Genomic DNA, 25,728 nt, shown 5'->3' on the forward strand with positions numbered 1-25,728 from the left:
GCGCGGCGACTGGCCCGAGCCCGAGCGCCTCTAGTGTCATGGCCACGGCTGGGCTTTCGCGCATGCGGAGTGGGTCGGGCCTCGGGCGCGGCGTGTTGCGGGTGAGCTCCGCGCGGCAGCATGTGAGTGAGCGCGGGGCCGGGCGGGGTGGGAGCGGGGGCGCGGTCCGCTCCGGTCCGGTCCGGTCCGGTCCGCGCTGACTGTGCGCTCTCTCCCCAGGCAGGGGGCGGTGGGGGTGGGAGCGGGGGCGGGGGCGCGGTCCGCTCCGCTCCGCTCCGCTCCGCTCCGCGCTGACTGTCCGCTCTCTCCCCAGGCAGGTGGGGGTGCGGGCGGGGCCGGGTGCGGGCGGGGGCGCGGTCCGCTCCGCGCTGACTGTCCGCTCTCTCCCCAGGCAGGCCGCCCTGGAGGTGACGGCGCGGCACTGCCGCAGCGAGCTGGAGCAGTACGGGCGCTGCGTGGCCGCCAGCCCCGCCACCTGGCAGCAGGACTGTCAGCAGCTGAGACTGCGCACGGCCCGCTGCGCCTCCTCCCAGTGAGTGCGGGGGGCCTGGCCCGGCCCGGCCCGGCCCCCAGCCCAGCCCATCCCCGCGGGGTCTGGGCCGCCCCCGGGGCACCCAGCTGACCTGCCCGGGTGGGGTCCTGAACCCCGTTCTGTGCTGTCACCGCAGGGCCAGCCGGCTCCAGCCCTTGTGTATCTCATCACGGGGGTTCACAGCTGCTGCTGGGCCCGCTCCTGACATCCCTACGGCTGCTTTGTCTAGAGAGTTTGAAATGTCCGTTTAGTGCCCAGTGAGGAGCTCAGTGTCTGCCTCTTTGCTTTGTTGCAGCCCGATTGTGCAGAAGATCCGCCAGGACTGCGCTGAGCCCTTCACTGCATTTGAACAGTGCTTGAAACAGAACCAGGCCTCTGTGATGAACTGCAAGGAACACGTCAACCAGTTCCTGCTGTGTGCTGAGCAGGTGAAGCTAATGACGTAAGGTGAGCGAAGGCTCAGCTGGAAACTTGAAATTCCCTATTCATCTCCAGCACAGCAGTCTCCCTGTTAGCCTCCCCATCTGCCACCCTGCCAAAAGTGCCTCCCCTGCCCTAGAGATTCCTTCCAGGGGAGACTGGAGATCAGTGTTCATTCTTCTCTTGGCCTCTCCCCTGAGGCTGACAAGAAGTGCCACTTGTAATGGTGGTTCTTGTGGTAGTGACGCTTGACCACTAGAAGCCATACTGACCAGTTACCCATTTGGAGATCTATGTGAAATGAGCTATCAGAAGGTAATGACTTTGAGCTGACAGCCATGTGATGAAAAACCCTGACACTGTTGCCAATCCCTTGAGCCATCTTGGTTACTGCCATGAGTTCAGTCTAACTGTATGAACCAATCTGGAGCAGTGAGTTTATGTGGTAATGTACATCAAGCTTTCTCAGTAGAGTCAGCTTACATTACTACGCTGAGCACTTTCTTTCAAAGGGTTTGTGCTTTGATGGAGCAGTATTAAAATAAAATCTTAAGTTTGTGGAAACCCCTAGAAAGCTACAAAATCACTTCTCATCAACTGTCTGTGTAAACGCTGTATCTTCAGGACTAGAGTTTCACATATGTGCACAACCACTGGCTTTCATTCCTGCTGTCTTTCCACAGGGGACGCAGAACCTTCACCTTCAGGAATGAAACAGGCTTTCCCAGCTGTGGAGCCTCATTCTAATGGTTCCTGGCAGAAAACATAGAATGATAGGAGTCCCTGCACTCTGGCTTCCATCAGTTTCTGGTCACATGCACCTGTACAGGTGGATTCCCAGCAGGACATCAGAATGTCGGCATTTGTCAGTATGTTGTGCCGCCTCTGCTGGTCGCACAGCCCTGAACAGCACCATTAATTAATAAGCTACAGAAACTGTATTAAAATGACAGTAAAGGCTCGACTCTGCACTGAAATTAAGACCGAAGGCTGAAATTAGCCCTTAACTTGTCCTGTTTACTGTAGCATGTATTCTTTCCTACTCCCTGCAATATTTAGGCACAGTATTTCTGCGCCCTAATAAAATAATTCTTAAAGACTAAAGGACTGGCTCTGGCTTCCTCCAGTTGATATGGGGAGCTACTGTGAGGGTCTGGCTGACAGCACTGAAATCCAGGTGATTACTGAAGAGAGAACATCAATCTGTTTCGGTCCCAAGTTTGAACAGCCTCAGAACTCTCTCTCACTCCCATTGCTGCCAAATGTTCCGGAAGGGCTATAGACTAGTACAGGGGTTCTCAAACTGAGGGTCAGGACCCCTCAGGGAGTCGCAAGGTTATTACGTGGGGGGGTCGTGAGCTGTCAGCCTCCACCTCGAACCGCGCATTGCATCCAGTATTTATAATGGTGTTAAATATATTTTAAAGTGTTTTGAATTTATAAGGGAGGGTTCACACTCAGAGGCTTGCTATTTGAAAGGGGTCACCGGTACAGAAGTTTGAGACCCACTGGACTAGCATGTCTTATGCTCTGCTTTGGAGCCAGCAGAGGGAGCCTTGTCAGCAGCAGAGCTGTAGGGATATCTAATAACTAGCACTGCACGTTTGAAATGCTTTACAAAACCTGACCATTGTAGAAACAAGACGACAAACAAATTCCTAAATGCTGGGGGAACTTGATGTTCACCATATGGAGGAGGGGAAACAGGTGACAGGGAAAGAGAGGTTATTTCAAGATTGCAAACCATCTAGGGGAATTAAAATCACACAAAACACAGTGGATTGTTCTTGTGAGAGGAGTGAATTAAGAACAGGAGATTTGGCCTTGTGAATCCTTTGAGTTCCTCACTCAGCAAAGAGAGCCATCTTGAGCATGCCTAAAGCAGAGGATGGATGTGCAAGAAATATCATGTCTGCTGGTTAGGGCAGAGTATGGGGAGTTAGGACACCTGCCTTCATTTCCCAGCGCTTCTGCTGTTTTGATTTCCATCCTTGGATGAGTCTCTGGGGTGTTGTGTAATGTGCTGTCTTTGAAACAGGGTTAAGTCCTGCCTCCCACTGGAAGTGTAAAGCTTAATTTGGGCTCTAAAGTTCTTTGAGATACTCAGAGGCCCTAGAGAAGGACAGCACTGTTCCCTCTGATATGCTTTTACAGATTCTGCACTCCAGCCATTTGGCTTCCTAACAACAGCTTCATGGCTGTGAGCACTAGAAACGTGAGAACTTAGCTTGCCAGGCTGCTGGGGCCGCCCAAGAAGTGAGATGGGTAAGGGGCCAGGAACCGAGGCAATGCAGCCCTGCTCAGGGAAGTGATCTCTATGCCTTGTATAGACACAAGGATGTCAGATCGCATATTACTTGAGTCCAATATTCTAAATCCCACTGTAATTCTGTAGCATGCTTTAATTTGAGGCAACCACCTTTCACATGGGCTCAGCAAGCACCAAGATAGGTTTACCTCTGACTTGGTTCCCAACTATTTAATTCTTCCTGGCCAGGACACATTATTCCTTGCCCACCTTTCAGCCGAGGAAGGTGCCAGGTTCCTGCCTTTGAGCATGTGGTGTTTGGTGAACATAATTCGCCATCTTCCAATAGCCCATCTTGGCAGAGATTCCCCTCTCCAGGGAGGTGGTGGCAGATTGAAGGTTGTCTGTTCCAGCTGGCTGACAATGCTCATAGACTCATAGACTCTAGGACTGGAAGGGACCTCGAGAGGTCATTGAGTCCAGTCCCCTGCCCTCATGGCAGGACCAAATACTGTCTAGACCATCCCTAATAGACATTTATCTAACCTACTCTTAAATATCTCCAGAGATGGAGATTCCACAACTTCCCTAGGCAATCTATTCCAGTGTTTTACCCTGACAGTTAGGAACTTTTTCCTAATGTCCAACTTAAATCTCCCTTGCTGCAGTTTAAGCCCATTGCTTCTTGTTCTATCATTGGAGGTTAAGGTGAACAAGTTTTCTCCCTCCTCCTGATGACACCCTTTTAGATACCTGAAAACTGCTATCATGTCCCCTCTCAGTCTTCTCTTTTCCAAACTAAACAAACCCAATTCCTTCAGCCTTCCTTCATAGGTCATGTTCTCAAGACCTTTAATCATTCTTGTTGCTCTTCTCTGGACCCTCTCCAATTTCTCCACATCTTTCTTGAAATGCGGTGCCCAGAACTGGACACAATACTCCAGTTGAGGCCTAACCAGCGCAGAGTAAAGCAGAAGAATGACTTCTCGTGTCTTGTTTACAACACACCTGTTAATGCATCCCAGAATCACGTTTGCTTTTTTTGCAACAGTATCACACTGTTGACTCATATTAAGCTTGTGCTCATATTAAGCATATGCTGTTGTGCTGCTTGCTGTAACCCTTTTATCTGCTGTCCTCTACCCCAGAGGTGGCTGCATTTCAGTAGTGATGTGATTTGTGTGTGGGGGATCACTTATAACTAAGGGTATTTTGTAAATAAACTAGGCAGGGAGCATTTTTCTGCTTTCATCCCTTTAACACACTGTGAGCTGCTCAAAGGGAATCCAGGTTGCATAATGGCAAAGTGGTAGGAAAGTTGGAAAAGGAGGTGATGGCCACTCAACTTTGGAGTGAATTTAGAGAGAGGCTGCAACTGCCTGTAGAGATAGAAAAATCTATTTTTAGCGGATCCCTGGGGATTATTTATAGCAGCTAGGGTCCCTTTAGTCATAAATATCTGTAGTGGGAAGAGCTTTATTAAGGCCGCTGTTATGCAGGAACGAAGGTGCTTTACATATTGTTGAAATTGTATTGAAATGTCAGGCTGTCAGCAGAAAAGCCATTTTTCATTATGCTTAGGGTGCATTGGGCCCCCTTTTAAGCCCAGCTACATCTCCTGCTGCTCAGCAGTCTGAGCCACTCTATTATTACTTATTCAGTCTTGCTTTAACCACCACACTGCCAGGCATTTGTCCATGTCAGCTTGCATCTGATCAGCTGAACCCTGACAACTGGTCACAAAGTCAACCAGTTACTGAGGAACAGGGAGGATAAAATGCAGGTGTTGCCGCCCCTTGCGCCCTGCGTGTTCAGGCTCTGACAATCAAGGAGAACCACGTCTTCTGAGGACATCGTAACAAGGCGGTGGTAGGTTTTGTTCGGAATGCAGAATGTATGTCATGCATCTTTGCATAGACTAGGATCATAAAGCCCTGGGTTGCAGGACTGGGGAAGGAACCTGCCTTCGTGGGGCAGAACTGCATAGGAGGCCCGCTTTTAAAAGCGTTACCTTCCCCCAAGTTATCAAGAACTGCTGGACGCAGATTCCTAACTAAATGAACCAATGGCCTCGTCACATTTGGCAAATTCTCTGTGGAAAGGCAGGGGCAAATGGTCTTATAAATGAAGACCATCACCCGCAGTCTGTCTCCTTTCAAGTTGCACATGCACAGGGACTGGTTGCAGGGAGCATGTGGCATTTTTTCACTCCTTTGCCCTGAAGGATTTTTTAGCTCTGTACAGTATTGCACAGCTGATCAGTTGTAATCTTCATCATCTGGCTCTGCAGCAGTGGGGTCTCAAATCTTTTCATAGGGTGAAGTATAGTTTTATAGAGGGTTTGTTTTTGTTTTTCATGGCCACCTCCTCTTCCCTTTGCAAACATGTGGGCCATCTCCTCTGACCTGTGATGGAATAAGATCATGGTGCCAGCTACAGCAGTTGCTGGGATGGGGCTGTAACAGTAGGGAAGTACCAGTGGGCATTTGATTTGCTTTAATGCAGTGCAGCAGTTGGAAATAAGAAGGAGCCAGCACCCTGGGACCTGCAAGTGCTCTGAAACATAAGGTTTGGCTCCTGCAAGAGTCAGGGTTACACAGGCTAGTGGTCTGATCTGGCAATGCAAATTCTATACTCTTACATCCCACTGCTGTTTTGGGCTGTTCAGGTTGTTTAGCAATGCTTGATACCTTCCACAATGGTGAAAACTGAAACTACTGAGAACCAGAAAACACATGCAACAAAACACAAACATTAGAAATCCAGGAAATGTCCATCCTCATTTCTTGTGTCTTAGGACATGGAGAATCTACTGCATTAGGATGCTTACAGCCAAAGACTGGCTGGACTCTGGTACAAACTGCATCCCAAGTCAAGAGAGAACAGACCCATACAAACAAATCGAGGAAGCTGTTAGAAGTGCACCAGCATTGGGCTGAGCAGTGGAAAAGTCGGTGGGCTGTCAATCAACGCCATACATTCTGCTCCATTGCCAAAGGCTGCTGAGAGGTTCAGCGAAATTAATCCCAAAGAGCCCAAGTCAATAAGTGAGTAAGTGTGTTTTCCATGGTGGGGGCCTCATAAAAATGGATTTAGAGCCATCTTCTAGTGGACTGGCAATCTTATTGTTCTCAGAAACTTAGAACAGACCAGAAATAAATACTCAAACCCTGCAGAATCCACAGATAGGAGCCTAAAAAGCCCCAAGTTCTAAGTTACTTCAGAACCTCTAGAACATATCTGGCTGTCACAGACATTTGACACATTCTCACCCTGGGGGTTAACTCTATAGGGGTGTTCTCCCTTTAATTCACACACAGCCGATCTGTGCCACTGCAATAACAGGCTGCATTGGAGGCCACACCACAGAGGGCAGAAATGGAAGAGGAAGCTTTATTTCAAATCATTTCACCTTCCAGCATGGACATTCCTTTCCTCTGCCTAATAATGAGCTCTCAGCTATCTTTCTGCACTTTGCTTTGCTCCCCTTTCACTTGTTCCGGATTCTAGTTTCCAGCCAAGAGGCTGTGTTGGCTGGCAGGTATAACAGGGGCCTGGGCATCAGGACTCCTGGGTTCTGTTTCTAGCTCAACCAATGATTTGCTGTGTGACCTTGGGACTAGCCCCTGCACCTTTCTTTGCCTCTGTTTCCTCATCTCTGGAACACGTAACACTTGTTTTGCCAGGGAGTAATGAGGGTTAGCTAATTAATGCATGTAAAGGGCTTTGAGGTCCACAAGAGAGACAAAGCCAAAGATCATTAGTTCAGTTAATTCTTTGCTGTTTTTCCTCTGTTTCCTTTTGATTTAGAACCCTCTGAATATGAAATTAAGTGTGCTGGGAGTCTTGCAGCCTGGTACTTTAACGTCTGTTGAAGTCAAGTTTCCTTTCAAGTGGAACTTTAAAACCAACAAGGTGAATTACACATGAACCTAGAATGAGAAACTAACAAAAACATCCCTTTAATTTTTCATCCAGAAAATGCTCTAATTTTACACTCGGCTTCTCTTATTTAAAAGAGCCATAAATCAGCATGTTCCTTTGCTGTCGGCAGTCATAGGGGAAGATTAAGTACTGCTGGCAGGTCCAGGGCTGACATGGGCAGTGGCAGAGCGTAGGGAGCTGTGCAGAACCACATTCCATTCACACACAGGGTTGCTTTACTTGGCTTTCATCCAGCTGACATCAAGTCACTCGAAGGCATGAGAGAGGCTGCATGGGCAGAGGGGAGCACCCTTGTCTTCTGGTCAACTGTCATCTTTAAAGTGTAGCTAGATACACAGAAAACAAACACGTCTGAGCACAAGACTGGGAGTCAGGAACTCCAAGGTCTTACTCCCAGCAAAGAGATTGGTACGTTGGAGCCTTTGGCAAGGCTGACAGCCTCCCTCCCTGAAAAAAAAAACACATTCCTGTCTTCTGACATCTAGAAGTGAAGGGCCATCAGACTGAATGGTGGTTTCTAGCCTGCATCCCTTACAGAAAAGGGAAAAGGAGGCAGTGCAGGGTAATGGTTACTGCATGTGGTGTTAGGATTCTCTGGTTTCTCATCCAAGCTCTGCAGTGGACTGTGCTATGGCCTGAGGAATGCCCCTTACCCTCTCTGTGGCCCTGTCTCCCCACATGTACGATGGGGTAACACTTCCCTACTTCCCATGATTGTTCTGAGCCTTAGTTCTTTAATGTCTATGAAAGGCTTTGAGAAGCAAAGTGTTACTGCTTCATAGAGAAGCAGCATGGCATTGGGCACCTATCAGTGACACTCTATGCCACAAAATGAACCGTCAACTTACTGGTACTCAGCAATGCCACACATGTGGAGCCACACTAGCCACCTGTGTCACAAATACCAGAGCAGATGGACAGGAAGGAACAGCCTAGGAAGATGACAGCAAACAAACCAAGAAAGCAGAGGCCTGGGACATATCAATAAGAGAACCCAGCAGTTGTGATCCAGTCAGAAACTTTTGGACAACTCAGAAACACGCAGTCTGGAGGGACAGAACTGAAACCCAGCTAGCACTCGATTGTCCATTAGGTGGGAGTCATGCACCAGGAAAAGCCACCGTTTACCAATCCGGGTGATTCAGGGCCAGCTCGGAGGGCACAAAGTGATCACTGACATTGGTCAGCAGAGGGAGCGAGAGCCCACACTCGGGATATCCTGGGATCTTCTCACATACACAGTTACTCCTCCTGCCCCTTCACATTTACAACAGCTGCTTCCCACTGGCACCGATGTCAACTGGCCCTTTGTCTCTGCTCCAAGCCCCTTGTCATTCCTTGGTGGCAAGAGCTGAGAGTTGCTGTTGCAAAACACACTGGGACGAACTGCAGCCCTTAGGAGCTGCAGAAACTACCTGGCAATGCTGATGATACTAAAAGCATCTCTGTCCCTCAGAATGGTGCTGAGATCAGAGAAGCAACAGAACTTTGCTTGGCAAATGTGCTAGTTTTTCAGACTATAAAGACTTCAGCTGTTGGTTTGGTGCCTATGAGCTAACTAGCCACTTCTTGATTCAGCACAAGTTCAGACTAGGTCAGGGTGAAGTCCTGCTAGTTCTCCTAACAGGGGTGGTGGGTCAGTCTGGCCGTGATCTCCTCCTTCAGTTCTTGCAAGTGAATCTCAACATTGGTTCTGAAGCTCAAGTCACTGTCACTCCCTTGCACCAGCACCTAGGATGGTTCTTCACATCATTTAACAGTGTCTTATTTGTCCGTATGGGGAATTCAGTTTCTCTTGCAGCTAACTGTAATTGACTCTAGGTGTTGTATTTGCTGGTTGTTTATCAAAGTAAGAACAGCTGTTAGCACTAGTGCTGCACTCTTGCTCCAGAATGTCTGACCCCAGGGAAAGATGAGGTTCTGATTAAATGTCCCCCTAAAGACCACAGGCCAAATCCCCATGGGACTGCATAGCAAGTAGCTAGATGGACAGGCCTACTGAGATCTAATTTAAGCGGAGTGAAGGTACAGAGAGTTTTTCTGTGCTTAGGCAAACTTTAGACTTCAGCTTTAAGTCTGTTTTTATTTCCAAATATACATGCAAAAACACTGGCACATTACAGCACTGGATCACAACGGGAGCAGGGGTAGGATTTCAGGGGTGAAGCTACCTCCAGTGCTTGGAGGAAACATATCAATTTGCACATGGTTCACTGAAACATTTTCTTCAAATTTAATCTAAACTGAGACCATTTCTAGTGCAAAAGGCACCGAAAGAAAGAAAGAAAGAAACAGGGCTGGGAGTTTTCAGTCTCATTTCTTATGGGCGGACAGACACACAACAGAGGTGGGAACGGACTGAGTGCAGTAACTCAGGCTGGAAGGAGCAGGGAAAACCTCCTTCCACAGAACTTGTCTGTGGGCATAGAGGTAACTCACAAATTGCCAGTTTCCCAGGAGAGGACACTTCCCTTAAACGAAACATCAAAATATCTGTAAACTATTTACACAACTGCCTGGAAGGCAAAAATCATCCAATACTGACGACTGTAGGAGAATCCGCATAAAAAGTATCGTTTTGTAAACAAAGAGGCAAGGGACTGCCCGTGGGCGAATGGCACATTTACACAACTGTAGTAATGGGGGAAGCAATGATGCTATGAATTTTATGAAGACTGTGGTTCAGTTATGCACCACAATCTGAGCTCCCTTGATTAGATGGGGAACTCCTGACAGACGGCAACCATATTGGGAATGGGTCTCCTGTGCTCCTAAAGCTCATGATTGTTAATGTTCACAAATGGCTCCCACAGAAATACAGCAATGATCACTATTAGCCTTTTCTTCCTCTCCATTTGAGAAGGGTTTGCATAACTTTGAAACCAGATTGATAAGGTGGGGGAGCTTAGAACCAAAATTAACACTGTACAGAAACATCAGTGAGCCAGGTTCTCTGATAGCTGCAACACAAACCTAATTGCTGGATTTGCAACTCTAGGGATCAGGGTTTAAACATCCTGCTCATGCCAAGTTATTATTTTCCATTGGAGATGTCCTCTCCTCAGTGAGTGTTTGAATAACCGAGGGAAGGCAAATTCTGAAGGTTCTTACTCCTTCCACCAGCCTGCGCAAAAGGGGGCTCACAGGGAACCATTTGCCATTTCTGGGGGTGCCAATTGTCCATACAGTATCTGAAACATAAAATACTGGGTGAGTGAGTAAAGAATTTTCTTCTTAAATATTTGATTTAAACTTCCACTCACTCTCTCCTGCTGCTGTCTGGTGCATCTTTTATAAACCTTCTGTGCCATAACCCCAAACCTGCCTGCTAATCTCTAATCCTAAATTGCCCCACACTGAGAGTTTGTAAGAGCTTCATGCTTGGAGAAGAAGTGTTGCACCTCCCCATCCAAAGAAACAGTGCAGTCTCTCAGCGGACACTGGGCATCCTACCTGTGGCCTTCAAAGCCAAGAACAAACTCAGTCTGTTGGAGTGGAAGTGACTTGGCACAGGGCACATTCCAAGATAACACAATTCAACCCTTTCCTCTTCTCATGTATTTGAGGGAAGCAAAATGCTGGGATGGTCCCAGTGAACTGGGTAAATAGTTAGGGGGAGAAATCCCACTTGAGATGGAAACATGTAGGGAGGGGTTTCTGGTAAGAACATTTTTAAATAAGATCTGTTCACACCACTAGTTTTAAAAGAAACAAACAGCAGCCAGTGCAGACAGCATCTGCAGTGTTACAGCTGTGAGAATGAGGTCTTCGTTCTACTTGGAATGGATGGAGTGAGCCTCTCTAGATGTGTTACTCTCATGTCCCTTGGCTTCCTTGCATCATAACAGAGACCAAATAATCTTTTGTTCCAGAAGCTGAATACTGTCCCCAAGCAAAGCCGTTCCCCTCAGGGCCCAACCTGTCTTGCATTTCTCCATGGTGTAAGCCATTAAAAAGCCTGAATCACCCCTCTTGAAGGCAGCCTCCAAAATGGCAGTGGTATCAAAGAGAGGCATCCTGAGTCACTGGCCTTCCCCAAGGAAAATTAATGTTGTCCCATGACGCAGGCCCAGAAGGGGGCAGGCTGGTGAAATCCCTCGCAGCGGGGCACAATGGCTCCACAAATGGATCACCTGCACCAAGGTTTAAATAAATGCAGCTGACAGAGGAGATGCTGCTTCCAAGCCTGACTCTGGGTAACTTGGCCAGTCTCGTTTGAGGAATGTCATGCTCTCAAGAGTAAACACTGGACAAACTGCTACAGTTACAGCTAAACAACATCATGTCACCCATCTACTTGTGGCTAGAGAAAAGGAGGGGAAAGGCAACACAGTTGAATCCTCTGGGCTGTGGAAGGTCCTCATGAATTAGTGCTTATGTGCTTGGCAAACCCAGATGCCTCTTCCACTGTGCAGGGTTCAAAGAGTTTTTCTGAAGAGCTGTTTCTCCTCCCCACTCCTCATTCTGAATTCAGAATGTCTGTCCAAGACACTCACAAAAGGGCCAGGACCCTTTCCACGGTCAGGAGGTAAAGTAGGAGCTCTGCATAGAGTAGAGTCGGTCAATGGGGTTACCCACTCGGGCTTGGAGGAGGTTGGCTTCGGCTGTTGACAGCAGGCAGTCTCCCAAGTGGCTGATGCTGTCGCTGTCCATGTCATGGAAAACGCCTTCAGAGTCTAGGGGAGGAAGAAAAGGAAAGTGAGAGAAAGACAATGGTGCAAGTAAGCCGGTATGGTCAGGTACGCTGTAGCCTTAAGACATTTATTGCCGGTACACCGTACCGGAAAGACACATTTTTCGAGAATGAATTGTAGATCCCTGTGCGGATACAATATCTATCCGCGGATGTGGCAATCCGTGGACAGAAATTGGTATCCACTGAACTGCAGGGCTTTCCTGGGAACCGCAGTGGCAAAAGGAGCAGAATGTAGGGCCGCCGCGGCCTGGAGCCAGTGGCCCACACCAGCAGCTCCTCCAGTGCAGCTGTACTGGCCCCAGTCCTGTCCTTCGGCGGGGCTGTACAGACCCCAGACGGGAGACGCAGTTGCGTGAAAGGGCTGAGAGTGGGACTAGGGGTGATACAGCTGGGCTGGAGGAGCTGCCAGCGTGGGGCGCTGGCTCCTGCGAGCGGCAGCCCCACATTCTGTTCCTTCCGTCTCTGCAGTTCCCAGGAGAGCTCTGTGGTTCAGCGGATACCGATTTCTATCCACGAATAGCTGCATCCGCAGGTATAAATTTGTATCCACACAGGGCTCTAGTTACGGAACATTTTTTGTGAAGGTGGGCAGGGTCGGGAGGTCGGTACCATACTGGTAAAAGTTAGAATCTACTTGCACCACTGGAGAAAGACAAGAGCACGTCCCACCAGGGGCTCCTGTATCACCTCTGCCTGACTCAGCACAGAAAAAATGGGACGATAGAAACAGGGAAATTCTTCACATTGGGTGAAATTTACCCCTGGGCAGAGTCCAACATGAAGTCTAGGCCCCCTGTGACTCCCCACCTCTGGGCAAGGCCTCGCCTGAGCCCCCACTACCCCAGCCACTCACCCCTAGGCAGGGTTCAGCACAAGTCCTAGCCGCCCCCCACAGCCCCTCACCCCTAGGCAGGGCCCAGCACAAGTCTCAGCCACCCCCCACAGCCCCTCACCCCTAGGCAGGGCCCAGCACAAGTCCTAGCCGTCCCCCACAGCCCCTCATCCCTAGGCAGGCCCAGCATAGGTCCTAGCTGCCCCCACCCCCGCCCCTCACCCCGGGCAGGTCCAGCACAAGTCCTAGTCGCCCCCGCCCACCACCACCCTTGGGCAGGGCCCAGCACAAGGCCCAGCCTCCCCCACCCCCAATCCCTCACTCCTAGGCAGGCCCAGCACAAGTCCTAGCCGCTCCCCCAGCCTCTCATCCCTGGGCAGGGCCAGAACAAGTCCTAGCTGCCCCCTCCAGCCCTCAATCCTGAGTAGGGCCCAGCACAAGTCCTAGCCGCCCCCCCAGCCTCTCATCCCTGGGCAGGGCCAGAACAAGTCCTAGCTGCCCCCTGCCCAGCTCCTCATTCCTAGGCAGGGTCAGCACAAGTCCTAGCCGCCCCCTCCAGCCCTCAATCCTGAGTAGGGCCCAGCACAAGTCCTAGCCGCCCCCAGCCCCTCACCCCTGGGCAGGGCCTGGCACCAGACCAACACATTCTTTAAGTCCTGCTTAAATCTTCAGATTAGGACGTAAGTGGCACTTGAATGGTGCCTAAGCCCTGTGCTGTGCCCTGCCCACGGAGAGGGGTTGGCGGGCAGCGAGCTAGGCCTTGTGCTGGCCCTGAATTTCACCCTATGTCTCAGGGTGGCCAAAATTACTGACCCTCCGAGCCACATATGACAGTTTCCAGAAGTTCAAGGGCTGGGGCACTGGGGTGGCCAACTTTCTAATCGCACAAAACCGAACACCTGTGCCCCACTCCTGCCCCGCCCCTCCTCCAAAGCCCCGCCCCTCCTCCAAGGCCCCGCCTCCACCGTGACCTGTCCCTTCTCTGAGGCCTCGCCCCCCCCGCTCACTCCATCCCCCCTCCCTCTGTCACTCACTCTCCCCCCACCCTCACTCACTCATTTTTACCGGGCTGGGGCAGGGGGATGGGGTGCAGGCGGGGGTGAGGGTCCTGCCTGGGGTTGTGGGCTCCAGAGTGGGGCCAGAAATGAGGGGTTCAGGGTGAGGGAGGGGGGCTCTGGGCTGTGTGTGGGAGGGTGGGCTCTGGGAGGGAATTTGGGTGTGGGAAGGGAACTGAGGCCTGGGGCAGGGGGTTGGGGTGTGGGAGGGGGTATGGGCTCTGGGAGGGAGTTTGGGTGTGATGGGGGCTCAGGGCTGGGGTGCAGAAGGAGGTGTGGGGTGCAGACTCTGGGAGGGAGTTTGGGTGTGGGAGGGGGCTCAGGACTGGGGTAGGGGGTTGCGGTGTGGGAGGGGGTGTGGGATCTGGGAGGGTGTTTGGGTGTGGCTGGGGCTCAGGGCTGGGGGTTGGGATGCGGGAGAGGGTGTGGGGAGCGGGCAGTGCTAGCTCAGGTGGCTCCCGGGATGCAGCCAGCATGTCCCTCGGCTCCTAGGCATAGGGGCGGCCAGGCGGCTCTGTGCTGCCTCTGTGTGCAGGCACTGCCCCCCGCAGCTCCTATTGGAGGTGGTTCCCGGCCAATTGGAGCTGTGGAGCTGGTGCATGGGGCAGGGCAGTGAGCGGACCCTCCCTGGCTGGAGCCAGAGGCACATACTGGCTGCTTCCGGGAGCTGTGTGGACCCAGGTATGGAGCCTGCCAGCCCCATCAACCGGATTTTTAACAGCCCAGTCAGTGGTGCTGACGGGAGCCACCAGGGTCCCATTAAACCTGACACCTGGGGCAATCCTACGGGGCATGTCTGCCAGGGGTCAGGGCTTCAACCCTGCAGAGGTGCTGGACTGGGCTCAAGGCTTCACCTCTGCGGGGATGGAGGGATCGTGGGGTTTGAGCCCCATGGGAGGCTCCTGACTGGGCTTGCGGTTTCAAGCCCCACTGCTGCTGAAGCCCTGAGCCCTGGCACATGTGCCCGGCAGGGCTGAAGGCCCAGCAGATGCCTCCTGTGGGGCTGAAGCCCTGAGACGCCCCCTCCCCGCTGGGCAGAAGCCAGAGGTGATGCATGAGGGGGACATATGGGATCACTCCTTCCTCCCCCCTGTGATTTTTTCCAGGATTTGCGAACCTTTAAATTGTGCCCCCGTCTCTCCCCCAGCAGGCACCAGCCATCTCTGGCAGAAGGCCCTAGCCCCACCACCCCGCCGCAGGGCTGAAGTCCTGAGCTCACCCACATCTGGTAGGTGAAGAATGGAGTTGTGGGGGGGGCGGGGTTCCCTCCTTCATGGGCACCTTCTCAGGGAAGCTTTGAATCAAAGAGGCACGAGATACAAATTACTCCTTAAATCCTCCGCCATCTGTACAGCTGCCACGTCCTGCCTGGTGTCTCTTTCTGTGCTGGTTGTGGTGGGCATGTGTCAGACAGTAATAACAGTGGGACTGGGTCCGACCACTCCAGACTGCGGTTTGAGCTCAGCTCTGGCGGTGAGTCAAACCAGCCTCCTCGCCACCCGCTTACCGTAGGGATGCAGATGGTCTCCCGGCAGCTGGGGCGGCGTGAGTCCTTGTCTGTACAAGTCTGTGCTGTAGCTGTTCTGATCCAGTGGCAGCAGCTGCTGCTGGGGAATCCTGGGATATGGGACCATGAGCCCATCTAGTCCGTGAACACTTGCTCCATCTAATGTGAAATCAGTGGGACAGGTGGAAGCAGTGGGTACAGGGTATGAACAGAGTAAAATCGATCCTGATAATATGTTATGATGTATTATACTGCAGTAGTGCCCACAGGCCTCCATCAGGATCAGGCTCCATTGTAATGGGCCCTGCATATTACATGGGGCTCTGCACAAACATCCAATAAAAGATGGTTACTTTGGGCCAGATTCTGTGTTCAGTTAATTTGGCGTAAATTGAGAGTGACTCCACTGAAATCCATGGATTTATTCTGGATATACACCTGTGGAACCAAAGCCAAAGATTTTCAGAAGTGACTAGTGAATTCTGGGTGCCCAACTTGAGACACGTGAAAGAGACCCAGAAAGGGCTGAGTTCCTGCCCTCTGGAAATTGGGTCCTTTTTAGGCATCTCAAGTTGAGCATCCAAAATCACAAGTCACTTCTGGAAATCTTGTCCTGCTGTCAGAGTATGGCTAAACTGCTTGTGACAAGATTTTTATGACAGGTCCATATTGTCAAGTGATTGAGTCTACCTCTGTTGGATTCTTTTCACTGTCATTAAGGTGCTGTGAAGAGAAGGGGCTGTTAGCATGGGAAGATGGGACCCTTAATCCTGGAGTAAAAGGTCAAATGGCCATGAACTAAAAACTGGTTATGTCATGTAAAAGCTAAACTGAAGAGAATCCCAATTCACCAGTTGGTACAAGAACTGAGCTCTTGTTGCGTACTCAGAAAGAACTGACATCAGATGTACTGAAGCATTCAAAAGTCACACTTAATAAATGAAACTTAAGATAAGTTTCACTCTCCTACAGCTCCTTCCTTACATCCGAGGACTGAAAGAGATTTATAAATTCTTGTGACACCCTATGAAGTAGGTTTATCATAATTGTACAGATTATGAGGCCGAGAGAGGGGAAGTGACTTGCCCCAGGTCTCAAAGGGACTGAAACTTTGGAATTCCAAGTCCCAGTCCTGTGCTTTATACATTACACCAGTTTTTCCCCGGACAGTCTGCCAGGAGCTCATCTAGACTTTTCCCTTTACTTCCTCTCCCCTCAGCTGTGCCAGTGCATCTCAGTCCTGCCTTGCAGTGCCTCTGCTCTTTCAGCACAGCTCTGCCGAGCCCCCTCAGTCCCAGATTGCCTCCCCACTGGGCTGTTGCAGGGAGCTGATCCCAAGCTCTGCCACGCCTCACCTTCACTATCATCATTGCTCTGTCTGCTGCTGCAGCCTGTCCCACGGCCGGACCCTAAACGCGGGTTGCCCAGCTGCTCCTGCTCCTGCTGTTGCTGCTGCTGCTGCTGCCTGCGAGCGATCTTCTTCATCTGCCAGGAGAAGCAAGCAAGGCCCTAACTTTGCATTAAGGGTCTGGCTGGGGAAATGTGCTGCAGTTAACACAGTGCAGATATTACACAGACACTCGTCCTGAAGCAGAGTGAGCCTCACTAGGGTTTCATGTTGCCACAACAGGCCCTGGGAAGCACAGAATATCAGAGCAAAGTGCATACCAGCCATGGCCTCAATCCACCCCTACGTGCCGCAGTCTGGGAGCAGGGTCTTACGACCAGCTCCACACAGGTTGGAGAGGCCCCCTGTGTAGGTGGGATTCTCAGAGAGCTGTTTCTGCCCCATTACACTGCCAGAATGGTGAAAAGGGCCTCAGTGCAATTGAGAATCTGGGCCACTGAGCTTCGTTTCGACGAGAGAAGCAGTCACTCACCTTGGCTCTTTGATTCTGGAACCAGACCTGCACCACTCGGACCGTCAGGCCTGTCTCAGCTGCGAGGGTCTCTCTCACCTACCCATAGAGGGGAGAGGAGTCAGAAAAGGTGAGTTAGAGCTTTGTTACATTGGAAAATGATCAACCCAGCTGATGTTTAGAACAGTGCCCCTAAGCTTGTGCACCCGACGGTCCCCTGCCCTTTCCAGATCCTTCCTAGAAACTCACACTGGCTGCAGATCTATCCTGCTACCTGCAATGAGTCATGCTGACTTGTACATAAAGTGCCTACTCCTAACTTCTGTGTTTTTGTCTGTCCTAGGATCGTAAGTTCCTCCGAGAAGCTGTCCCTTCTCAAGAGTTTAGAAAATGACTGGCACAGAAAAGTATCTAAAAGGCGGAATCTCTCACTCCCTGCAGGAAACTGTGCCCCCAAAGGGCAGGGTCCCCTAGCTCCTATTTACCACTTCTGTCCTGTCATTACTCTGAATTTACACTGTGAACCCCCCAAAGTAGGCAACTTGTCTTTCTATTCCTCTGCACAGTACTATAAACACCTGACACTATCTAGAGGAGAAAGAACAACTGAAATGGCTCAGAGTGGGCCTCATTCACCTCGTGCCATCATTCACACCACTGGAAAGTGGGTGTGAAATGCTCCTGGATCAGAAGGCACCTACTTCGCACTGGCGTAAATGACAGCACAAGATGCAGGGCAGTGGAACATCTGGCCCAGTTTGTGCATCTCCTCTCTAACCATCTGCACTGAAATGAAACCAAGCTGACTGCCAAGCTGTGCTGAGACTTAAAGCTGCAGTGCACAGAAAGACAGTCAGCATATAGCCACGGGATGTGCGCCACGCTGCTGCTGGGCCGGACGCACTGTCAGAAGGGAACCTGGTCGCTCCCTTCCAGGGTCAGGCTCCGCTGTGGTGTGTTCTGGAAGCGCTTGCTTTGCAGCCCAGCTGGGAGCGTGGAGGCAGGACTCTGGGCTCTGAGGCCATAGGACTACTGGGGGGTTTAACGGGCATAAAAGCTGGACGGGGACTCTGGACCAGGCAGTGAGGAAGCTCCCTCCTGCACGCTACCTTTCTGCAGGGTTTGGAAGAAACCTCAAAGGAGGCCTTGAAAGCCCGTCGCTGCTGAGTGGTGAGGATGGTGCGTGGGCGCTTGGAGCGCTTGTGGTCCTTGCCTTCTTCACTGCCTCTGCCGTGGGAGTGGCTGCCATCCTCATCCTCACTTTTCACTGGAAGGGGAACCGTTAGCTGTTACTGCCCCTGGCAGGCCTGGGCCTCTCTGGCTCAGGTGCTGTAGTAGCAAAGCCAGGAAATTTCCTCCCCTTTCAGGGCTTTGGTCCCTTACATCCTCGGCAAGGGCCAGACAAGGGCTCCTGTCCTGAGATACGGTGCCTAGGACCAGAGAGGCCCATCTAGCCCAATATTGCTCCCCACTGGCTACCCCAGAACAGACTAATGGGCCTTTCTAGCCCAGCATCCATCCACCCCGACCCTTCAGATCAGACCACTAGTGTCCCCACCATTCACTCCTTCCCTGCCGCTCTGGATCAGACCAAGGGGCCATTGGCTCAGACAGTGGTTGGGGGACAGACGCTTCAGAGGACACAGACTGGCGCCCCCCCCATGGGCATCCCACACCTCCCAATCTCACAGCCCTGTCCCCTGGGGACCAGGCAGTATCCCTGCAACACTCTACGTTAGCCATGCCATGAATCCCAGGGTTGAGCCCCTCATTCCCAGCCCCATGAGGGGGGTCCATGCATCCCATCTCCTCCCTCCCTGTTGGTCCCAAAGATGTAGGTCCCCTGTGGGTCTCACCAGAATCAGTGGGCGCAGGGCTGATGGCACTCAGCATCTCCTTCTCCTTCTCATAGTCGCTGCGGCACAGTAGCTGCCCTTCTTTGAGCACAAACTCATCCCCACGCTGCAGACGTCGCTCGCACTCGCAACAGAAGAAGCAGTGGACATGGTAGACGTTCTCCAGCACCCGCATGATGAATTCAGACGGGGCGATTGCTTTCAGGCAGCTGCTGCACTTGGTCTGGAAGAGCCTGTGCGGCCAGGGAGGGAACGAAGCAGTCGGACAGGGCCTAGCAGGGCTGGCGCTACCATTTAGGCAGCCTAGGCAATCGCCTAGGGTGCCAGGATTATTCAGGGTGTGGCATTTTGCCGGGGGGTGAGGGGGCGGCAGGCAGCTCTGGTGGAGCTGCCGCAGTCGTGCCTGCGGAGGGTCTGTTGGTCCGCGGCTCCGGTGGAGCTGCTGCAGTCATGCCTGCAGACGGTCGGCTGCTCATGCGGCTCCGGTGGACCACCCGCAGGCATCATTGCGGCAGCTCCACCGGAGCCATGGACCAACGGACCCTCCGCAGGAATGACTGCAGCAGCTCCACCGGAGCCGCGGGATCAGCGCGGGGGGCAGCTAAATGGCCATGCGCCTAGGGCGCGAGAAACCCTAGTGCCGGTCCTGGGGCCTAGGGGTTATGGCTAAGGGGGCAGTGGGACTAGGAAGGACTCAGGGGGGTACTGGAGCTATGGGAAGTATTGGGTTGATAGGCCTAACACCTAGATACTGCAGTGGTTTAAGAGGGTCCCGGTTATGACTGGGGCTTCATTAGTCAGAGCAACGTCTCAGGGTGAGGGTTGTTCTCCGCTAGATAGGACAGGCGTTGCGACGCCATGGTGTAAATGCCTGCATTGATAACTGGAGCGGGTAGAGCAGGTGTACGAGGGGTCAGGAGTCCCACCAGTCAGGGGCTTCACAGCAGCTGGGAAAGGCTCCAGTTCTCCCACACGGTGGGGAGGACAGAAAAACAGCAGCACTGGGTGCTGTGGGGGCTGACACAGGCCCAAGGCCACTGAGGCAGGCTCGGGCTGGGCCCGCCAGGCGCTCCCAAGCAAGTCTGGCTGTTCTGAACAGGATGACAGAGAGCAAGTGAGTTCGGGTCACCAGTGCAATGACCTGGTGAGGAGAGGAATGGAGGTGGGGGCGTTGGAAAGGGCCCAGGGAAGCACCACAAAGTGGAATATGGAAACCAAGAGCCAGGTCATCCGCTGGTATAATAGGCCATTGGTGGAGTCAAAGGAGCCACTGACCTTCACTAAGGATCCAGCCCTACGGGTATCATAAATAACCCCTCGATGGGTACTGGTTTCTCTGGGCTAGGTCCACTGCTCCTGGCCCATGCTGCCCCTGACTTCCCCAGCCAGCTCTGCAAGGAACACGGCCTAGTCAGCGCCCATGCTGCCCTCCTGGGCGTGGGCTGTCCCAAGTGCCTCTTCTGCTCTTGAATGAACTTTGCTGGAGGCTTAATCAGGGCTGATACATCTCACTGCATTCAGGCCAGTGGAGTCAGTGAATGCAGCCTGAGAAGCCCCCAGGGACCATGCTGCCCGGCTCAGTCTGTTAGTGTGGTCTCAGCAGGAAGGGCTTCCTTTCAGACCTCTAAACTCATTTTAATAATGCAGTCCCTTGGGACTGTACGGATCCGGCACGGGGAGCCCTGGAGGAGGCTGTTTGTGCCTCTTGTGGTATCCTGAGAGAGAAATAAACAATCGCTGAGTGCCCGGCATTCAGAGCAGATGGTTCTGATGAAGTAATTTGGGATCTAAACAAATGTGAGCACGGTGGCTGCCGGCTGACAGCTTCTATTTAGCCACTTGACAAGAGAAAGTAATAAAATGGGGATTAATTAGGCTGTTGTTTAAACATACAGGATCTTCCCCACCAGCAGGGAACTCATAAACTGGGATTGAGAACAAGACTGGGTTAATCCTCCTGGCAAACTCTGCGGAGCGGGATGGAGAGGATTACAGGGGAGAGCTCATCCCTTCCAAATACCACCATGGAGCTGTGCTGCGCGATGGCCTTCACCTGAAGTGGCTGGGACATTCCAACTGGAGCCACGTGGGATTTCTTGCTCTCTCCTTCTTTATCTGTCTGTCTGTCTATTCCTCTCCATCTCTCTCTGCATTCCCCCCTCCCGTCTTTTTGCGATTCATGTTTTACTTTAAAAAATTGAGTTTGAAATAGAAGTAGGGTGACCAGATGTCCCGATTTTATAGGGACAGTCCTGATATTTGGGCTTTTTTTTAATATGGGTTCCTATTACCCCCCACCTCCGTCCCAATTTTTCACACTTGCTGTCTGGTCATCCTAAATAGAAGTTCAGTATAAAAAAAAAGCTGCCACTAAGTCACGTACTAAAAACCAAACCCGCACCCACACACTGCCTCCAAGGAGCAGGTGGGATGAGTGCTCCATGCACAGTCCCAGAGGTGGCCTGCATACAAATCTGTTCCTCTCTGACACCAGCGGAGGTGAAAAGACAAAGTAAACCCTTCCGTGTTAACTGTGATCTGTGATCAGTTACAAGCATGTGACTTCTTACCAAATAACAAGTTATTTATGTTCCTAGAATTTAAGCCCAGAAGGGATCTTATTGGTGATTTAGTCGGACGTCCTGCATAGCCCGGGCCAGACTATTTCACCCAGGGCATCCTGCAATGGTCTGTGGTTAGGTTAGAGCACCTCTCGTAGAAAGACACCCAGTCTCCATTTATAGACTCCAAGTGATAGAGAATCCACCACATCCCCTTGGACACTGTTCCAATGGCTAATTACCAGCAAATTACTTATTTCCACTTTGCATTTGTCTAGTGGCAGAGCCCAGCCACTGGATCTTGTTATGCCTTTGTCTGCTGAAGAGCGCTCTAGTATTGGCTGTGGTAACTGTAAGAAGGCAGAGCATGCGTCATTGAACGTTCCCGCCCTCTCGTCTGGAATTAGATCTCAGTCCAAACTACCCTAACTATTAAATGCAAAGGCTCTCCACTGTCTCCTTGGTTTGCAGAATTTCCCTCCTGGACGTGGAAACAAATCTCTATGCCACGAAGATTCTTGGGTCTTTAGAGAGACTGGTCCCACAGATCATGTTTAGTCTCAGCTAGTTCTTCTCAGGAGCAGCAGGTCCAGTCACACTTCTGTAACATACCCCAACCCTACCATTCTTGTGCATCCATACAGGCAGGCTTTTAGAAGGTGAGGGGATGAGTCCAGCATGTGGTTAGAACTACAGACATAACAGCTGAAATATTAGGAATTCAGGAATTATTAGGAATACAAGCCACTCTGCAGGATAACGATCCCTCCTGACTCCTGTTAGTCCGAGTGGGAATCCTGCCCTGAAAGAGGGTTTAGTTCTTGTACAAATCCTTAAATACTTACCATGACAGCTATGGAAATTTCCATTATCCAGAAAAATATCTAAGCTGTTTTTTAATCCTTATTCCATCCATGCCTTTGACATCAATGATATGCCATGGCAATGAGTTCTGCAGGCTAACGGTTCAGTATTGCTTGGGAGGGGCAGGGAAAGAGAAATTTCCCGTCATAAAACTTGCTTTGGGCTTGATCCTGCACAGGACAGGGTGTGGTAGAGATACGCACAAGGTCAGTTGAATGTCCTGAGTGTGCAAATGCATGTGTTTGTGTGCATGCACTGGTTTGAAATGTGAAAGCTGTGAGAGATACTAGGTGGAGCAAAAATACCTGGAAACAGATGTCAGAGCTGGGAGAAGAGGCCTGCCCATCCCTAATTAGCTCCTTTACTCTACTCCTATTAGAATGAGGCAGTTAGCGAGTCTTGTCTAAAGACCCTTTCAGGTGCTGGCCATCTCACCTGGATTGCATAGGATGGGCTTCCCAGCTGTGATCAGTTGAGGGATGCACAGCTGCTGTAACATAACTCAATCTCACATAGGCACTATGAGCCCCACACCCTCCCTCTCCTAAGCTAAGCCCTGAAAACAAATCTGCTCTGCTTTGTACTAATTGAAGAAAACATTCAGCAAGCAGCTCATAAACACGGTGTCAGCTCGCATTACACAAAATTAAAATTCTCAGCCCCTCCAACACTAGGAATTCCTAAAGAGGCCGGTTTTAATATCGCCTGAATCCATTTAAGTCAAGGTAATATTGTTTGGGTTGTCATAGGAACAGAATACATCTCCGTTGCAGCCAGTATTCCAAGAGGAGGGAAAGGCGGCTGCAGTGGGAACATGGCTGCATGGTGTCTGAATGCAGCTTCCCTGGGAAGCCACATAGGGGGATGTTGCAGATACTAATTGGGCTTCCAGGTTCATTACTTGAAGTGGATTTAGCGCCAGCAAAGGTGCTGGATTGACAGCTCTGGGTGTGTCCACAGAGAGGGGACAGCCCAGGCAACTGCAGGGAGAGCTTCCCATCCACTAGGAACATCTCTCCCCTCCTTTGGAAGGACGCACCCAGTGCCAGGAGTGAGTTTAGACCCCGTGGTCCAGTCAGTCCTTGGGCTCTCTGCTGCGGCAGCCAATGAGGAAGCAGTGTGATGCTAATTGTGGCAGTGCCCATTTGTTCAAGAACCAAATTGTTTCACATGCCCCAGGGCACAACCCGGCATTCAGATCATAACAGCTTTCATCCACTGCTGATCTGCAACCACATTTGGATTAGTCACCTACAGGCCAAAGGCTCAATGTCCCATTTCCAATCCTCTTAGCCATCCAGTCCCCCACATTTTCTGGCACTCACAAACTGCAGGGACAGGTGCATTAGCTATCAAACTCCCAGAAAGAAGGCCGATGGATTAGCTGTGCCCTACCCTTCCTTGAGAGCTACCCAAGAGGTGGTCTTTTTCTCACACTTTGGCAATGCTCATGCAGCTAGTCATACCAGAAAGTCTCATTGAAGAAGTATAACTGTGATGCCGGGTAGGTAGCTGGTGTGCAGAGATCACTGCCCATCATGCTGACCAATATTGCCTCACTGTTTCTTTGCACTCCCTGCCTGTATTCACCCGTTGTTTCTTATCTTATATTGTAAGTTCCTTGGGGCAGGAACTGTCTTTTTGTTCTATGGTTGTACAGCCCCTGGGCACAATGGGGTCCTGTTCTGTGCTACAACAATACAAATAAATAACAACAATAATTAATTGAACTGACAATTGGCATGAGGTTGTGTGTTTGTGTGAAACCCCCATGACAGGATCAAGCAGCTACATAAACCTCACGCTTTGCTGCACTTGTTGAAAACGCAGAAAGGAACTAAACGTTGGATTATGTTTGCAGGTTGCTTAGCAGACAAAAGCCTTGTTCCTGCTGCATTTGGTCACTAGCAGGGAACAGAAGTTTTTCAGGTCAAACATTTCACTGCAGCTTAGGTCTCTGCTGGAATCAGAGGCCAATAGTTTGAGAAGAAAAACATGATGTCTTCAAATTTAGACCCAAACCTCAACTTTCCTCTCTAAACTGCATAAAGACCCCTCTCCTTTGAGTGATGGGCCTGTGTGGGAAAGCGCGAGACAGGGACAGAGGCAGTCACTGCTAACTGATAAGGTAGTTTGAGCAGGTGTATCCATTCATCAGCTGTCACAGTTCAGAGTGAGCTGAACCTTTGATCCCTCAGTCCGAGTATGTCTACACAGCAGTTATAAGTGTGACTGCAGCATGTTTTGACATACTTACCTAGCTTTGGGTATGTCTATACATGCTACAATCACATCTCCTGATTGCAGTGTAGACGTACCCTTCAGTCTCCTCACAGGCTCCCTTTCCAGTGGCAGGCCCAGTGCCTGCATTTCTCTCAGTGATTCACTCCACTTTTAGGCTGGGTTTCCAGGGCACAACACCCTTGTTTACCAACCATGTTTCCTTGGCAGGTCCCACTGAGTTTAGCCGCTTCTATAGACTCCCCTTTGGAAGCTGTGTCCAGGAGGTAAGTGCAAGGACACCCACAACAAAGCATGATTTATTTTATCCATAGGAATATAGCAACCAGAGAGAAACGGATTAAAACAACAAACGCGCTACGGGCTGCGATGGGCTTGAATTAGCTCTGATACCCTAGCTCTTCTGGGGACCGGGTTACCATCAGCATCACTGCAGACCTTGCCTCTGTGCATCAGGGTTGTTGTCTTAAGAGTTCCCAAGTTCTGCATTTAAGGTTTCCTGCTTGAAGGGCCCATCCCTTTCCCACCTGGAGATGAAAGACCTTGACACCTGTCTTGTCCATTAAGCACCAGCATCTAGGCTATCTACAGTGTGCAAAAGCCACCTGGGACTGAATTAACTCTGCAGCCACGTAGCAGACAGAATGGTAGTAATCAAGTAGACAGAGGCACATAACATTTGTAAAGTTAATACAGATATCTATCACCTTTTTCACACCTGCTCAGCCTGCACCAAATTAATTCATTCTACAAATGGTGGAATTTGTGTTTCTTGCTGGAAAAGGAGCCGTGTTAAAGGGACATGGAGGAGAGACTCTGCTCTGCGGAACGAGTGTCTGCGGATGATGGGCAGGGAAGCTGGCTCACACTTTGGAAAATCTGCTCTGAAGAGCTACATGGAACAAGCACCTGAGAGACAGGCAGTGTCTTCTCCCAGTTTAGCAGGAAGAAAGGCAGACCTGGGATGGAAGGCCTGACCCTTCTCAGCCCTTTCTTCACACCTACGCTGCAACGCTCTCCGGGGAGCAGCAGCACAGACAGGGGCCAGTGCTGCTGACAGAACAGGAGGCTGGTAAATTGCCTCTTAGAAGGTACACCTGTACCAAGGCATT

General features: G+C 51.0%; 2 protein-coding genes across 3 annotated transcripts in view; one reads left to right on the top strand and one right to left on the bottom strand.

Moving 5' to 3' along the window:
- Positions 1–18: 18 nt before the first annotated feature.
- On the top strand, positions 19–2,056 carry CHCHD5 (coiled-coil-helix-coiled-coil-helix domain containing 5). Of its 2 annotated transcripts, none has more exons than XM_030547667.1 (4): positions 19–122; positions 396–532; positions 828–979; positions 1,636–2,056. In XM_030547667.1, exons 1-3 carry the CDS (start codon positions 39–41, stop codon positions 976–978), a joined length of 372 nt encoding a protein of 123 aa, XP_030403527.1. In that variant the 5' UTR covers positions 19–38; the 3' UTR covers position 979; positions 1,636–2,056. The 2 variants fall into 2 exon arrangements, with proteins under 2 accessions (XP_030403527.1, XP_030403528.1); XM_030547668.1 differs by having other exon boundaries at positions 24–122; positions 392–532.
- A 9,555-nt stretch (positions 2,057–11,611) lies between these two features.
- The window catches only part of LOC115643676 (LIM homeobox transcription factor 1-alpha-like), a 57,627-nt gene continuing 43,510 nt past the window's right edge, over positions 11,612–25,728 (bottom strand). The window contains exons 3-8 of the mRNA XM_030547690.1: positions 18,951–19,183; positions 18,204–18,361; positions 17,116–17,193; positions 16,591–16,720; positions 15,236–15,394; positions 11,612–11,821 (exon numbers count right to left, since the gene is read on the bottom strand). Of these exons, the coding sequence (XP_030403550.1) occupies positions 11,667–11,821; positions 15,236–15,394; positions 16,591–16,720; positions 17,116–17,193; positions 18,204–18,361; positions 18,951–19,183 (913 nt within the window). The 3' untranslated portion in view covers positions 11,612–11,666. The remainder of the gene's footprint in view (positions 11,822–15,235; positions 15,395–16,590; positions 16,721–17,115; positions 17,194–18,203; positions 18,362–18,950; positions 19,184–25,728) is intronic.

This window comes from Gopherus evgoodei, unplaced genomic scaffold (genome assembly GCF_007399415.2).
Source record: "Gopherus evgoodei ecotype Sinaloan lineage unplaced genomic scaffold, rGopEvg1_v1.p scaffold_66_arrow_ctg1, whole genome shotgun sequence".
NCBI lineage: Eukaryota > Metazoa > Chordata > Testudines > Testudinidae > Gopherus > Gopherus evgoodei.

Bases quoted from the DNA above. Each gene is read 5' to 3' on its own strand.
- CHCHD5 (XM_030547667.1), top strand. From the start codon at position 39: ATGGCCACGGCTGGGCTTTCGCGCATGCGGAGTGGGTCGGGCCTCGGG. The intron at 123-395 runs GTGAGTGAGCGC...CTCCCCAGGCAG, and splicing joins TGAGCTCCGCGCGGCAGCAT to GCCGCCCTGGAGGTGACGGC. The intron at 533-827 runs GTGAGTGCGGGG...GCTTTGTTGCAG, and splicing joins GCCCGCTGCGCCTCCTCCCA to CCCGATTGTGCAGAAGATCC.